Source organism: Pyxicephalus adspersus, chromosome 5 (genome assembly GCF_032062135.1).
Source record: "Pyxicephalus adspersus chromosome 5, UCB_Pads_2.0, whole genome shotgun sequence".
NCBI classification, from domain to species: Eukaryota; Metazoa; Chordata; class Amphibia; order Anura; family Pyxicephalidae; genus Pyxicephalus; species Pyxicephalus adspersus.
In genome coordinates, this window is record NC_092862.1 from 64861369 (window position 1) to 64878863 (window position 17495).

At 36.7% G+C, this 17495-nt stretch overlaps 1 protein-coding gene across 1 annotated transcript; it reads left to right on the top strand.

Moving 5' to 3' along the window:
• Window positions 1-350: 350 nt before the first annotated feature.
• LOC140331058 (enoyl-CoA delta isomerase 2-like) lies at window positions 351-16030 on the top strand. Its single transcript, XM_072411766.1, has 9 exons — window positions 351-442; window positions 2380-2455; window positions 5596-5769; window positions 8081-8150; window positions 10750-10852; window positions 12438-12558; window positions 13980-14069; window positions 14653-14796; window positions 15822-16030. The coding sequence occupies exons 2-9, from the start codon at window positions 2420-2422 to the stop codon at window positions 15975-15977; spliced, it is 894 nt and encodes a 297-aa protein (XP_072267867.1). The 5' UTR covers window positions 351-442; window positions 2380-2419; the 3' UTR covers window positions 15978-16030.
• Window positions 16031-17495: the final 1465 nt, after the last annotated feature.

Below are 17495 nucleotides of genomic sequence, written 5' to 3' on the forward strand. Positions count from 1 at the left end.
ATTAATAATAATAATAATAATAATAATATTGTTCCCCCATGAAACTGTAATACCAGCCTGTATATCTGGTGTGCTGGCTGAATTTTTTCTTAAAGTAACAAAACTGACCATTTTCATTTTTCTCCAACAGTGAGGTCAGCCTAATGTAACTAATGTGCCAACATATGGTAAAGATTTTTCAAATATATGGTATTCATGTGCATTTAGGAAGCCACAGAAGCTTATTACCAATGGATTTTTTTACAGAAAAAGTATTGGTTTCCCTTGTTGGAAATTCTGCTCCTGTGTGAATTGCCCCTTTAAATGACGAAGCAAGGCCCCTTTAACAAATCTGCATATCTCCTCCCTTTTTCTTGTTAGTGCTCAGTCTGCATGAGGGTAAAGGCGAAGACTCCGGAAAAATAAGCTGCAATGATCCAACACTCATAACAGACTTTCAAGGGTAAGAAAACTTTAATATTTCCTTCCAGTACATCTCTTCTGAAACTGACAAACTTGTTTCATAGAAGGGTCTCCGATATAAAGATAGTGTTTTTATTATATTATTAACTTAATTTGTTTTCATAGTCTGAATGTTATGAATAGCAAATTCATTAGGAGACACTCCAGTTATCCAGGAAAATAGAGAAATTTAATCTAAAGAATGCAGAGATTTCTTGTCTCGGTGCTGAGATAAGGGGTATGTTATTATGCCTGTAACCGGGAAGTTTTAGATATTAGATTCCTTTATACCAGACTGACAGTAACTAATACAATCATCGAATTAGCAGCTTGAAATTCTAACCTGCAGACACTTTAATCTTTTTTTAAGAACTGCATACTCACATACTGTATACACGTTGCCTTGTAAGAAGTATTATCTTTACTAATGCTTTTGCCAGTTCGAGCCAAGAAAATTCCAGCCTTCTTTTTTTCCTAGAAAAAAATATTCTCACCTAGTTTGTGGGAATATATATGTCATTAGCCACTGGAAGGGGAGTGCCATTGGTAGTGGGTGGCAGGTTCCTTTGGGGTTGTGGGGTGACCAATGGTGAGTACCCACCCTAGGCCAGGCAAAGAACTGCCATGGGGAGATAGGAGAAACCCTGGTATTAAACTAACACCCCTCTACCTTTCAGGACTAAGTTTTAGGGCCAAAGGGAAAGGGTAGGGGAAAATATATATTGTTCCCAAAACAAATCAATAAAAACCTGGTGTTCTAATCCGTTTCTACTCATCATGACAATTTTAACCTGCTAAGAACAATTTTCTATAGGTATGTGCTAATAAAGCTGAACTAAACAAAAAAAAAATTACACTTACCTTTAGTCTTGCAGATCCCTCAATCGCTCTGGACCTTTTTCTCGATCAGGTCTCGCACCGTCCTGGAATTCTTCTTCATCCCGGCGCCGGGCATTGCCATCTTTGGTCATCTTTCCATTTTTACTTTATATAAAAATGTTTTTTACCAATTTATGTAGAGTAAAAAATGTTGAGTTGAGGTCTGATTTAAGGCATGAATTGAAGGATCAGTTCTGAAACAAGACATTACCCATTTGTATTGGCTTTACATTAGTCTGTCCTGGAGTTCCCACACACCAGTTCCTCAGTAATTTACAATAGCTAAACTGCTAAACCAGGCATAGTCTCAGGCTAGGTACACACGTGCAATGGTTCTTGTCCGATAGTCAGCTCAGGGCTGATATCTGACGAGAATCTTGTGTGTGTATAGTGCTCGTCGTTCATCATTTGAACGACCATCCTGGTTGATCCACGGACGATAGACGAACACTCATAATGAAGGGGAGGAAGAAGAGAGCGCAGCGGGGTTGCGCTCCGTCGTCCCCCCGCCCTCTATAGAGCAGAACGGTGCTGTATGTACAGCACTCGTTCATGCATCATGCAGTCGTTTTGTCGTTGGAAAGGATCGTGAAAGATCCTTTTCAACGACAATTATGACAATTATTGCACATGTGTACATAGCCTCAGATCTCTACAACATAAGTCTAATCAATTTGTAATCTGAAATGAGAACAAGGAGGCCTCTTGAACGTAAAAAACAGGAATTGGGCAGAAGACAAAGTAAAGCTCTGATTTTTTTTGCACTTAACAAATATAACACTTTCTATTTAATTTTTAACTGATCAAAAGGATGCAACTAAGAGAAGTGAATTGTTATGGTTTACATACACTTCAATTCAGAAATGCTGAAATCACTATGAATATATTTATAGTTTGTGTTGCCCATACTTATGTAGCATGTCTGCGGTATACACATACAAGAGAAAAACAGACTACTTGTTTTGTCATTTCTGTTAAACATTACAGATTCCTGCAAACTATGACCTGTGTTCAATGTCTATGAAATCTGAGCTCTAATACTTCTTTTAATCATTGCAGACTATATCACAGTCAGTGTTGTCCTGCTCATTCCAACAAGATGCAATCCAACGATAAGCTCGGTATTAAAACTCTGGTAAGATGATTTTTCATGTCATGAAACTATATGTCTTTCACACCTGAATTTCTGGTTACAGCTTGAATGTTTTATCTTGTAATCAAAAAGAAAATATTTGTTATGATCTAGTATTGATTACTAATATTCTTACTTGTTTCACCATAATAAGAAAATGCTTACATAATAAGTAAATTACTTTGCACCTTTGGCAAAGGAAAATACCATTTTAGTCAATACATTTTATTAACAAAATAATAAACTGACAAAAATGTATAATTTGAAAATGTAGTACAGATAATGGGATGTCCATTTCTGGGAAAACACAGAAACAAAATAACATATAGTGTATTGGAAAGTAATTGAAGCCACCAGTAATGAAAAGTGCATGCAAAACAATGACTGTTGCTACTTGTTGGAAGACGTTTAGACCCAGGTGCCAAGCCTATTATCTTCTGGGGAAGAGTACGAACTGTGCACGTCACTGTTGTATAGACAAAAGAGATTTAATTGTTTCCTGCAAAATTGTTTTTCTTTATGAATTTTTGCTTTGTTTGATGTAAATGGTAAATGTGGTAACACATAAATTGTTCCATTGGTTAGGCTGTATTACAACTTGTAGTAATAAGTTTGTTTATAAATGTATGTGTGTATATATATATATATATATATATATATATATATATATATATAATTTGTATGTGTATGTGTATGTATGTATGTATATATAGGTGTAGATATGGTACCCTATTTTCCCATGCTTATACAGTATATATACTATAGGCCATATCTCAATAGTTAGGTTTCATATTAGGTATAATTAAACAATGCAGGAAAGCATGTGTGGCACATAGACAGGGTTTAGTCAGGAAAGGGCTGTAAAAATAGAAAGATGACAGAACAGATGGAGTGAGGTGATAACCCCCATGCTGATCTTTGCTGGCACATAATTACTGGAATTTGGCTACCTACACACGTGCAATAATGTTGTTGGTAACGCTCGATCAACGTCAGATTGTTTGATATTTGTTAACAAAAAAAGTGCACAATGACTGGTCAACAATGCTGACGAACAAGGAATCTCGCTGGAAACGAACAATGGTCCTGGCAGATCTGATTCGTAATCTATTGTGTGTACAGTTGTTCAGTGATCGTGATCGTTCACGTAATCATTCGTAATTTATTGTGTGTACAGTTGTTCAGTGATTGTGGATTGTTCTGTGATACATTTTCTCCTGTACATGTCACTTCCTGCATCGTTTGAACGATCGCATCTAGTGTGTACATTATTGGTGGATTATATTTAAACGATCGTATCGTTACATCTTGTACAGAATTGTGCACAATACGATCATTCAAAATATTCAGGAATAATCATTGATCGTTCGTTTTTAAACAATAATTATTGCACGTGTGTACCTAGCCTTTGAATGACCCTATGCAAGCTAGGGAAATGCTTCAGCCAATAGGTGCTCAACAAATACATCCAGTAGCAAATCCTAACTCTCCAATGATTCCTAATGGGTTTTAACTGTATAAGACTGGGAGCTGGGAGAATGGTAGGGAGCCAGCGAGAGCCAGTAGCCTGCAGCAGAAGGAAGCCGGATAGTGCCAGAGGAAGGCTGTGAGTATGAGTCACTGAGTAAGCAAGAAATAGTTAGCCATGCAAGAAGCATGGAAGCAAGAGAGAAGTTAGCTAGACACTGTTCTTAGGGAATCAGGCTCCTGGGGTACCCATCTACATCTTAGCAGGTAGTTATTCCTGTATGCATTCTTACATTGTCTCTAGTATTGTTTATTACAGCAATTACAAAATAGCAAAACATGTACTAACCAGTATTAGATTACTATAGGGGATTCCCACTAACAACATTATTTTCATTTACTGTATATTTTATTGATTGAAGTTCCTGTATCTAGATCAACCAATATTGCTGTGCATTTTTCATTAAAACTTGATTCTTAAATGTAATTGTTTGAATGACTGGCTATTATTTGTGCATTAACCTTCATTTATTGAATATATATGTGCATGGATAGGGTGACATAATATCCATAATAATGCAGATAATATTCATAATCAATACTCCTGTGTCACTGTCTGTACCAGCTTGTCATTTGCAACCCCTATTTAATTTACAGCGCTGCGTAATATGTTGGCGCTATATACATCCTGTTTATTAATAACAAATAATAATGATAAATAAATACATTAAAGCTAACATTTGGACATATGAAAACCCAAAAACACATCAACCCCCCTAGTGGTATTCCTGAATGTGATTTGAGGTGAATTTTACCTGCAAAAAGTGGTAATCTCGAGTCACACTCTGGGTCACCTAAAACTTAAAAAAAACACTTACCTTGCTCCTTCGGCGTCCTGCTGGTCCCCGCTGGACCTGGGGACACGTCGTCCTCTTCCTCTGATCTTCAGCTGCAAACTGCAAAGACGATCTCTGAGGTTTCCCGCTGACATTGGTGCATGCATGGTGTGTGCGGGAGTATTGACGGGATATTCAAATCATTTTGTATTGGATTCAATACAAAATAGCTGTATTAAGTCCAATACAAAGAAATCTTCATACATTACATATATAATTATATTATTATTTTTAACAGATTTTTGTGTTTTTTTATTTAAAGTTTATTATTAAATTTATTAAATTGTTGTTGCTTGTTTTTAATGCAAATAGTGTAAGTACCAGGAATCAGCAAGGCTCGAGTGTGAGAGTGTATGGGAGTATGAACATGCAGTACAAGAAGCCAATCAATTTAAGTGTTGAAAAGAAGCATGCTAATAGGAAGAGAAAATAGAATAACTGTGAGTTGCCTTAAATTAGACTTGTTCTTGTAATGTTGAAGATATTTTGCAGCTTTCTAAGATCAGAACCAATAAAGCAGCTTGGAAAGCAAAACATATTCAACATTACAAAAACAAGTCTAGTTAAATGCAACTAACTACTACTAGTCATATCAGTGTTATCTCTCTCGGGATGAATGCTGCCATCAAACTGAGTATATATGGCAGAAGAAAAAAACTGCTGTGGGGGAGCATTAAAGCTAAAAGTAATTTTGTTATTTTATCCTTTACTGGGCTACTTTTTTAATGGGGGGTGGAGTTCTCTTTTAAACATTATATTCCTGTTTGTGTTACATTTCAGGGCAAAGAGACACAGAATGATGCCCAACTTTTAGCAAATCTGGTTTCTTCAGTGTCTAATAAACAGGAAGGGAACAGCCAATCAAAATATGAAAACATCCAAGTGTTCTACAGAGATAACATCACTACAATAGTAATGAAGAGGCCGGAGAAAAAAAATGCACTAAGTATAGAGGTAAGATAATAATACTGACCAGTTCTGAACAATGTTGTTAAAGCAGATGTATACCTAAAAACGTAATTGTGAGCAGACAGGTTTGTTATTGTAGAATAGAAAGGCCATGTTCTTTCTGCAATATGAACTCACGTGTGCATGTCTAGCCAATTAAAATGGCTAAAGATCCTAAACCTGGAAGATGACTAAGAAAAAGGAGCGAGGAGAGGGTGACTTTAGTTTAAAAACTGCAAACAGGCGGACAAATTAGACACATAGACTCCCCTTCTGCAATACACAAGCTGCCTGCTTTCATTTTTTAGGTTTAGTTTCACATCAGTGTCATGTTTTCCTTTTATTGTGATGTTTCTGACATTATGGGAGGCAGTAATAAATAAAGCAATAAATTAGAAAGAAACCTAAAGACCAATACTTTTCCTTAAAGGACAACTGTACCTTAGATACAAATTGTCTTATAAGTAATGTCTTTCAACCCCTGAGTGCAGACCCCCTGGCCCATTGTTTACCCCTGTCCCTCATCCAACCATTTTTTCAGTGTATGACCCTATCTAAAGCAGCACAGTTTTACTGCTAAAGCTTGCCCAGTCACACTTACGTCTTCCTCGCTAAAGCGCAGCCATATCTCTCCTGCGCATGCGGGCAGTTCTGACTCTGGGCGTGCCTGCGCTAGCAAGCTTTACTAGCTTCACCGGCCAATCAGGAAATAGCCTTTTTATTATCCCTGGCTATTTAGCTAGCTCAGACACAGCATTCGTGCAATTTGTCCGTGCCGAGCCCCCTAGCTGGGCTGAGCAGTTCCTGTACACCTGTTGGTTAATTCAGTGTCTCCCGTCCAGCTCCTGTGTTACCCTTGTGTTGCCCAGTCTGTGTTTTCAGCCTATTTTCTTGTGCTGTTCCATTGTTCCTCTCTGTCTGTGCCTGTGTCACCTGTTGCTTCCAATGTCTCCTGTGTTCCCTCTGTCTGCGGTGGCCCCTGTGTTGCTGGTGTCTGTCCCCTGTATTCCTGGCAATTGACTCGACTTATCTTGCTTGCTGCCTACCTCGACCTTCCTCGACTATTCTTCTGGTTTGTGATTTGGTACCGTGTTTCATGCTGCCAAACCTGGTCTGCCCAAGGACCACAACCTGGCAGTAACCAGCAGCGCAACATCCTCATCGTCAGAGGCTCTGGAGAAGACCTGGTTACTGCTTAGACTCTGCGCCTTGGCCCTTCTCAGGGCTCACACCACCTCTGTGCAAGCCGTAGCACCCCCTAGTGGCCCTATCTCTTCAAGCGTGACATCCTCAGCAGGTCCTCACAATCCTATGAATTCTCACTACGGTTTAATGAATGGGGAGCTGTACTTTGCAGGCTGCCATGAGTGTGAAATTTCTTATAAATAAATTGAGACATATGGTGTATGCATAGAATGAAAAAGACCATAAAGAAGGCCACATGAAGGATCGTTGGATGTAGTAGGGGGAATTGTACACATATTAAGCTGCACTGAGGTTGTCGGGTACAGTTGTCTGTTAAAGACAATAGTCAGAATGAGCAAGTTAGAATCTGAATTTCCTCCTATAAGATGTTATATTAGTGCAGCCTTATATCTCATGAATAGGTGCGCACTGTTACTTATTGGTATTTTCCTTGTAAGGTTCCGTACACACTTGCAATGGTTTTTGGCCGATATCGGATGAAAATCGTGTGTATAGGGCCTGTCGTATGAATGACCATCCTAGTGGATCCACAGACGATGAACGCTCTTAATAAAAGTAAAGAGGGAGAGCGCACATCTTTCCCCTCCTTCCCTCTCCATAGAGCAGAACGGTGCTGTATGTATAGCGCTCGTTCATGCATTGTGCAGTCCTTAGTCTCTGGAAAGGATCGTGAAAGATCATTTCCAACGACAATTATTGCACCTTTGTATGTAAGCTTAAGAGCAGAAATGACAGTTTAGAGTGTGTCAGATCCTCAGAAGTCAGATTATTCTCCCTTTGGAGTTCACTAACACTGTGTGTACGGTATGGGAGTGGGGTAAAGTATTATTTAACATTAAAGTTAGTTAATAAACATGAAAGCAACCCAGCTTTAGATAAAGGAACAAGAACATGAATAGAATTTATGGAAGCTTGATATGTACAAAAAGATATTTCTTAACTAGATAATTCTCAGTCCTGCCATGTTCTAATCTGAGTTTGTAATGTAATTCCAGAACAACTCACCGGCTCCCAGGGCACAATACAGACACATACATATGTATATACATTTTCTTACAAAAAATGATATCTCTAGCTCTCTAAATATTGTGAATGTCTCTTGATATTACAGACCTTTATAGAACTTTCTGAAGCTCTTGAAGAAGCTGCAAAAGATAATTCTGTTTTGACTGTTTTAACAGGTACTGACACTTGTAATTTGCCACCCCTATGTTGTTTGGTAATGTATGCAAATAACTGCATTATACTGTATTATCTTTACTGTATCCTAATTTATTTGTATATGTTATTGTTGCTTTCGGAAACAAATGGATGGATGCATTTTCTGTTGTCTAAATATCACAGCAGTAATGTTCTCAACAGCTCAGAATACTTCTACTGCTTTAAAATAAAATCCTTCATCTTGCAAATCTGTCCTCTGGCTATTGTAGCCTGCGATATTGCATCATGAAAACAAGACATTTACCTTTTTATATAGGTTTCCTAATGTTTACCCACAAAAATGATCCTAAGGATCCTGAAGGTCCACAATAAAGAGCTCAGTTACCTAGTGGCTCATTGCTTCATTATAGTCATTTTGTTTTAATTTCTAAGTAGGAAAAATATAGAAGGTTGATATACATTATTGTAGATGAGGCCAACTTAATTTTGTTGTGCAGATACTGATTTCTATTAGACAAAAGTTTGAAAAGCAGAAAAGTGGAAAAAAAAAATATGACAAAACCCAATCAACATCATTATTCAAATACAATTGAGCTTTTGCTTACAGTAAAAGCAGTTCTAAATAGAAGGATTGGGCCCGATGAGCCTAGATCTCCACCAAGATCATCACAAATGTTCATTTCAAGCATTGAAAATCTAGCATCTATACAAACCTATAGGATTGTATTTTTATATTCTATAGCGCACGCGGGCACACGCGCACACACACTTGTTCCTTTGCTCAGTTATAACCATCTCATAGGTTTCGAAGGTTTTTTTATTGGCAAATACTGTACATCAAATGTATGCAAGAAGTCAATGAATTGCAGTGTTCTTCTTTAAACTTCTGCAATTCACATTTCCATACTGAATATCAGCTTTTGTGCCAAATGGCAATCCATTCTTGCCAGATTACCATACCATTGAGGTCTGGGGGTTTTCCTGGCTACAGGTCGAAAATGTCAATGTTATATTCTCTGAGCCACTTCAGTATCACTTTTGCCTGTGATATGGTGCTGCATCATCCTGGAAAATACACAGATCAACATCAAATTGGGCCTGGATTGCTGGGAGAATTGGCTCTGGAAGGATGTTTTGATACCATTGTTTATTCATGGCAGTGTTTTTTTAGAAATATGAGTGAGCCCTCTTCCTTGGATGAGAAGCAACCCCACACATGGATTGTCTCAGGATGTTCACTGTTGGCATCAACAGGATTTATTGTAGTGTTCACCATTTCTTCTCCAAACATTTGATTTTCCAACGGTCCTAAACAGTTGGTTTTTTTTTATTTGGAAATAAGCTTCTTTGCTGCCCTTCTTGGCACAAGGTTGTTGTCCAAAAGTCTTCACATAACTGTGCATGTAGATGCACTGGTGGCAACACAGTTCTGTAGCTGATTCCTTGCTAGACCTTCTGCTAATATACCAGATACTGAAATTTGTGGTGATTATAAGTATAACACCTAGGAATCATCACCTAAGCACACTTAACAGAGCCAAACAAAGGATATTCTATCTGTATCAATAGGGTTTTGCCCTTACTTTGCTTCTCATAAGCACTATGGTTTTTTATAACCTAATCATTTCACAAGTAGTATGAGGACAACTGGCCTCCACAAAAAAAGATTTCAGCAATACTACTAAGTACACATTATTAGCATTAATCTTAATACTTTAATATCATTATACTGTTACAAATATTTGATATCTGACCTTTTTTTATTACCTACAACTCAAAAGGTCTCCCCAACAAACCGCTGAGGAAGCCTTATTAGGCGAAACGCGTCGGGTGGGAAACAAAACTATTGCTGTCTGAACAGGACCTAAACTACTTGTACCGTACTCTTACGTGTTACCTAGCTTAGTTTTCCTATGTTAGCATTAGGACTAGCATAGGTCATCTCTGTCTAGTTTTAGAATATTTTCGATTGAAATAAAGTTTGTTGTTTTATGAAAAACACTCTGTGCCCTGAAAAGCCTGTCTTTTCTCTATCTCTAAAAAAAACTCACTTCCTCATTATACCCTCAGGCTGGGCACACAGTAAACTATTCCTTCTCATAGTTACTGGGTTACCACTTTTGGTGTAAACAATCTTCTAAACAGTTTGGATGTATTCATTGCTAACACAAGTAAACAATGATTTGAAGAACATCTGGCCTCTTTTATAGCAATCAGTGTGCCCCTACAATTATTTCATAAGAATAGATTGATTTTAGCAGTGCTCATTCACACTTTCTCCCGTGCAGATGATTACCATAATGAAATTAAGTTAGCGGATCAATTGGTGTCAGGGCCAAAATACAATGAAAATGGATTTTTATGATAACTTTACCTTTTTATGCTAATAGAGCTTGTTGCAATTAATTACCGCACATCTGACCATTCTGCGCAATAATCTAAATGTGAATTACCACCACAAAAACTGCACCAAATTTTTACCCAGAGGCCTTTATGATTTTGGTTGTATTAGTAGGCCTTGGTAAAATATGTTTTCCTCTGTGATGGCCAAATTCCTACATTATTTTCTTTTTTTTTCTAGCTGGTTTAAAGCTAACTTTACATTTTCTCTTTGTGCAGGATATGGTGATTACTTTACCAGTGGCAATGATTTAAATAACGCTCTTAGAAAATTCACAGGAAACCTAGATGACATGGTAAAAGAATCAATAAATACTGTAAGGTATTACTCGTTTATTTTCCATATCAGTACACACAGTAAACACTATTATCACAGTGCACAGCATTTATTTTATCTGCATGGTAAAGCAGAGCACAAGAAAAGTATTTAATAAGCAGGGAGCAAAATAAAAATAGCAGGAGATCCAGAAGAAAAAAAAATGTGAAAACAAAACGTGATTGCTTGATTTTTACAACTGCACATTTTATTTGTCTTATTTGTATAAAGCAGACAAGGTTGTTTTTTATTTGCTGGATGACACCCAAACGGATATGGACAGAGCATACAAACTCCAAGCTATCCTTGTAGAAATCAAACCCAGGCAGGACGAATGTTATATTACTCACATCCCTAATTGTTAACATCATACAATAGAATTTAGGAAAAAAAGTGGTACTTTAAAGCTGCCTCATGAGACTATTTATAGAGACTGAGGCCCTGGTTTAATGTTCTCCAAGACTAGAGAAAATAGACTAATAGAGGGGAACCTGGGTGATCCAGCAAATCTGGAATAAATATCTAAAAAAAGAGTTTGAAATGTTTTTTAATAAGGACCAGTACTTCTAATTTCCTGTGATGAGCTGACAATTCTGTACTGAAATCTCTCTCATCATTATTATCCCTAACCTGTTACCTCTGTGGATTACACAATGTCTTCTGAAGTCAAAGGGCCTGATTTATTAAATCTCAACAAGACTGGAGATGATAAGACTATCATGGTAGAACATGGTTAGTCCAGCAAACCTGGAATACATCAGGTTCAGGATTTAAAACATTTGCCCAACTAATAGCAAATTACTTATAAATATACTTAGAAATACATTCCAGGTTTGCTGGGCCACTCAGGTCCTCCCATGAAAGTCTATCTTCCACACCCTTGGAGAGCTTTAAAAAAATCAGGCTCAAATCGAGTAGATGGTGTTCTGTAGTCCCAATGCTTCTTGTCTTGGAGTGACAACACCGATTCATTTTTAGTATGGGGCAGGGAGTGAGTGCTGTCATACTAGGGTAGGGACTCATAAGGGAATACTTAAAGCCTTTAGACATTTCCCAGAATAAGAATAAATTGTACACCCTTCTACCTATTTTACATTTCCACCCCTTCCCCCAACTCATTCCTCCACTACCTCAGCCCCTGCTCCTCATATTCAATTCAGATTCAACCCCAGGTAAAACCTGAAAATCATGTTACAGATGTAAACATTCTGGCTACACTAGATAATAGGTAAATGCATTTACACAAAGTGTGAAAACACAAAGTATGAAGTTATATGCCAAAGTAGCTTAATAAATCAAAACTTTCTTCCTAAAGAAAGTGTGTTTTTTATTCTAAAATTGCATGGGTATAAAATGACCATCTTAGATGTAAACAGCACTTAGCAAATTTCATCATTAAATGTGAGATTGTTTCCTAATGACTGTTAGTAATTCCATTATGAAAAATATGCAAATGTAAGCAGCTGCAAAATGAGATTAAGACTTTTAATTAATTTTACACAAGCCATTGCCAGTAAAAATCTTAACACTAGCTAGCAGGCCTGAACACATTAACACTATAATACTTTTTCACTCTTTTCCTTTTATTTAGGATTATGGTGTATAAATTTATTGACTTTCCAAAGCCACTGGTGGCCATGGTGAATGGACCAGCTATTGGTATTGGTACAACAATTCTTGGGTTGTGTGACCTTGTGTATGCGTCTGACAAGGTAAATAATTTATTGTTCAAGGTTATTTTTCTATGCAAGGATTCATATAAAACAATTATTATATACTTAAGAATTATTGGAAATGTATAATTTTTTACGTTTACTTTAAATGTGATATATATATCACACTTTCCACTACATGTGTAGTTCTTTACTATATATCCTCATATCTTTATTAAAAGTATTATTATTATTGTCATGTATTTATATAACTCACTGCCAACACATTTCACAGCTCTTTACATCAATTCCATAGTTATGTCATTACCTGTTCCCAACAATCTAATGTCCCTAATATAAGACAATTTTTGGGGAAAAGCCCAATTAACTTACTATTATGTTTTTTTTGTTGATGAAAGGTGTCTGGCTTGACATAGGTTGCAGCATTACTAAACTGTTTTCATCTGATCTCAGGTTTTTGAAAATATGAGTGTGGGAGTAGCAATTATTCATTCATTCATCAGATTTCTTCATTGCTCCTCATGTTTTTAAAAAGAGTTTTTGGTTTTCTGAAATTACATTTACTATGCATGTTAATTTATATGGAAAAATGCTTTATTAACCTGCTGGTCAATTATTGGTTTGTGTGACCTGTGTGGTTTGTTTCTGACTAGGGTAGTTAGGGTAGTTCACTTTAATGAACCTGTAAAATTCTTTTTAAGTATATTGTGCTGCTGATGGGATAAGCTAGGGTTGGGAAAAGAAAAAAAATTTAAAGATAAACCTTATCCTCTAGTCTGTTTTGTTCTCACATATACTTCCAATTAATGGAAATAAATTGTAGAAAGAAAGTGAAAGTTAAACCTGAATTTGTTACTTTAATAACCGTACTTTTACAACAACCTTTAACTAAACCCCCGCAGCACATCTGGTGAAATACATACCTCCCTCTCTGCCGTCATGATGTTCACTGTGTCGCCCCGAATGGCACCATACAGCCTTTGCACGTAAAACATTCCAGCTCATTCCTCTTCCTACTGCACATGCACACTGTGGCTCCAGTGAAGGAAGTACAGCTAATCCATAGAAATAGATGGGACCACTTTATGTAGATGCTATGCAGGACCAGTAGGAAGGAAAGTATTTCACTAGACAAGCTGCAATCATCGGAATGAGGGTTTACTCAATGGCACCAATTAATGCCTTCTATTTTTAATATAGACATAGGAGTACCTTTCCGCATCAAACAAACACATTGTGTCCTGAGCAATAGCAGGTATTCTCAATTTTGCTCTCTGCACTGGGAAAACGTATTGCACATCAAAATGTCTACAATAGTCTGCAATAACATAAACCAATTATTTAAAATCAAGATGGCTCCAAAGAAAGTCAGCTTTTTTTCAATATCAAGCAAAATATATTAAAGGGTATGTTTTAATACAACAAACCTGCAATATTTCAGATCTATTTTATATTTATAGGCTACATTTAACACACCTTTCAGCAAACTAGGCCAACATCCAGAAGCATGCTCATCTTATACCTTTCCAAGGATAATGGGATTGTCAAAGGTAAGAAACTAGTAACATAAATGTAACTGTTATTGCCCATGCCTCCCAAAGTATCACTTGACACCAGAAATAGAAATCCTCAAGTTTTTAGCTGTGGATTTACAGCTGGGTGTTGCTGTGTATATACAGCACAGTAGCTGTAGAAACTACAGCTGTAAAAAAAGCATACAGTATCATTGGGTGTTTATTGAAACTGTTTAGACATAAGACAGAAATTAAAAGTAATCCTGTTACTTTTGTGTCCACTCACAACAGAGTAGTGATGAATGTTAAAGATCATTCCCACCGGAATGCATGTGAGCATGTTGACATGCATTCAACTCTCACCCTCCAATCCATTGTGAAATTGATATGCCCCTCTAGTAACACTCTATGAAATGATGAATACTTATTCTGTTTCAATTTACTTGGAACTAATATCGAAACTTTGCTGTATTTTTATTAGATAGCATTAGTAATTCATTAAATATATTGTTTCCTAGAATTTTTTTTATTTTATACCCAAAAAATTAAAAACCTTCAATGAGTGACAAATCTTGCAACATACAACATATTTTGACACTTTTTATATATTTTCTTGTAGGCTACTGAAGTATTACTTTTCAACAAGACACTAACAGCCCGTGAAGCTTGTAACGTTGGACTGGTCACTGAAGTTTTTCCTGACAGCACCTTTCAGCAGGAAGTTTGGGCACGGCTGAAAACCTATGCCGCTTATCCTAAAACTGTATGTTACTTCTTTGAATCTGTTACAGTAAATAGTGTTTTAGGCTCCTTTCACAATATGTGCAGCAGTAATAGATGTGTTAATGCAACAAGTTACTGTGTAAAGCACCCTAGAATTTTTTTAATGAGCTGGCAATACAATATAAAGAAGAAATTTGTGAAAGAAAAATTCATTACTAAAGGAAAGCTTACCTGCCTGTTTGTAATCCTTTCTTCAATAAATTAATGCACGGTAGTGTATGATGCTGGTATCCTGGTATACCACTGGATGCTGGTAATGAATAAATCCCCATGTCCATGGAGTTACATCATTCTAGCCTAGCCAATCAAAATAGCTGAAGATACAGAACTTGAAAAAGGACCTGATAAAGATGGTAGTGCTCAAAACGTTCAGACAGAAGAGTTTAATAAAAATGAAAAAAAAAGGGATTTATTTCATTGCAGATCTGACATAATAATAGATTCTGCAATAAACAACCTGCCTGCTCACAGTTTGTTTAGTTTAGAATTTAGTTTAGGATTACACATGTGTTTTGTGGTGCACTACAGTGTATTGCACTATGCTGCCTAGGTGCACTAAGTCACCATTACATGTGAATGGCAATGCACCCAACCTTAATGGACTGTCACGTGGTAAAAGACACATGTTTTACACCATAATTTAAATGGGCCCTTACAGTAAAACTTCCCCTAAACTCCTACATGATATGAGTTTCATGAATTTTATGTTCCATTTGTTCATGGTCATCATTTAGGTTTATTTATAATCCTTGATGAGCAACTGCTATGAGAAAATCAGTTACAGGGTAACCTACGAATATATTGTTATCCAGAAAGACAGTAACCAAAGCATATTTTATTAAGATTATAGTGATCTGCTTAAAAAGTTTTGTTTAAACAGCAGTTATTAATAATTAATGTTGCTGTAAACATATTTGCAAATAATATGTTGAGAAGGTATGTAAAAAATAATGTAATGTTTTTGGATGTAACAAATTACCACAGTCGCCTTTTACTTTTCTTTAGTGTCTGGCTCTCTCGAAGCAGTTGATTCGCAGTGTGGATAAAGAGAAACTTTACGCCATATGTGATGAAGAGATGAAACTTCTCACTCAAAGAGCAAATTCGGAGGATGCTCTTAATGCTATTCAGCAATTTTTCTCAAGGAAATCAAAGATGTAATTTTTCATTTTTGCCAAATAAAGTAATTACAGTAAAAAAAAACACACACAAAACTATTACCAACAAGTGTAGTATCAGTGGCTCTTACTCTTCATTTGTAATTATAAAGTCACTTTTGTACAGTCCAGTTGGAATCATAGGGGAAAAGAGAAATTAAAGGTAATCTGTGTCCAAACTATGGATATTAAACTGTTTTAAACTATGGAAAATAAACTGTTTTAAACTATGGATGGTAAACTGTTTTACAGTTTACTAACATTTGCCAGTGGTCTACATTAGAGGAATGGAAGCCTACAGAAGGTATTAAAGGCATAGGATCAGACCATGGTTGTCACACAGGATGGATTTAGAACATTTCTGTTTACCCTAATTACTTGTTGGAATAATGGGACTAGTAGTTAACACAAGAAAGAAAAATGTTTGTGCTTTCATTTTAGTTTACTGAGGGTGACAAATTCACTGCATTTCTGGCAAGATTTGTGTAGACTGTATCTGAAAAAAATGAAATAAATGCAGCCACTACATCCAAGGACTAGAAAGCTGTAATATATTACATTTCAGGTTTAGATATGCTTTAGGCTAGTTTATTAGAGGTGCAAAGTGTTTTAAATGGCTCCTGCAGGTTAGGCGACTTTCCAAAAATGTTCATGTTTTTTATATAGATTTAACATATCATATACTTGCACAGCTGGGATAATCAGAATTCCACATTTCTTAAAATTCTGTCTGGTTCTGATCCTAATGCTGAGTTTTGTGAACTCTGATTTTTTTATTTGCCAGCAATGGGAATGTCAAAGTTTCATAGTTTTATTTAAGTTATATCTTCAAAAGTTGCTAGGACCATGTCTACCACATCTATGCAATATAGCTGCAAATAAGAATCACAGGTAATCCAGAAAAAAGAGCATATAAAATCTTACAACCAAAAAGTTTGATCAAATGCTATGGTTCCCCTGAAACATAGGTTAACAGGGATGTATTCTCCATCGCCTGGAACACGTTACTCCTGGACAGGGAAACCCTCTGGAATCACAAGCAAATAGTGCTGGCTACGCTATCCAGATTCAGATGGATGTCAACAATCAAAAGAGCCAGCTGATTCCAACAGGGGTCCTAGAGAATAGATGCTTTTTGATTGCAGAAAAGATGATCACCATAGGACCACCTTAGCAAAGCTATAAAACTAACCTTCCTCTGCCCTGCAGGTGTTCTTTTTCTGTCCTAGCTCCAGGACCAAGCATTTGTTCCACTTAGCCCCCCCCCCCCGGTTCAGCCTCTCCAAGGGGAAGTCCATTATGTTTTGTGAACCCTGGTACCAAGGATTATTATTATTATTATTATTAATAAACAGGATTTATATAGCGCCAACATATTAGGCAGCGCTGTACATTAAATAAGGATATGGTGATGTGGAGCTTAAATAACCCCTTTGTTGCGGGTAGGTGAGCAGTAAGGAAGTTTATTACCTGTTTCCATTTCTTTGGTTGTCCAAAACAGTCGCTCAGGCGCAGCAAACTT

Bases quoted from the DNA above. Each gene is read 5' to 3' on its own strand.
- LOC140331058 (XM_072411766.1), top strand. From the start codon at position 2,420: ATGCAATCCAACGATAAGCTCGGTATTAAAACTCTG. The intron at 12,559-13,979 runs GTAAATAATTTA...TTATATTTATAG, and splicing joins TTGTGTATGCGTCTGACAAG to GCTACATTTAACACACCTTT. The intron at 14,797-15,821 runs GTATGTTACTTC...ACTTTTCTTTAG, and splicing joins ATGCCGCTTATCCTAAAACT to TGTCTGGCTCTCTCGAAGCA.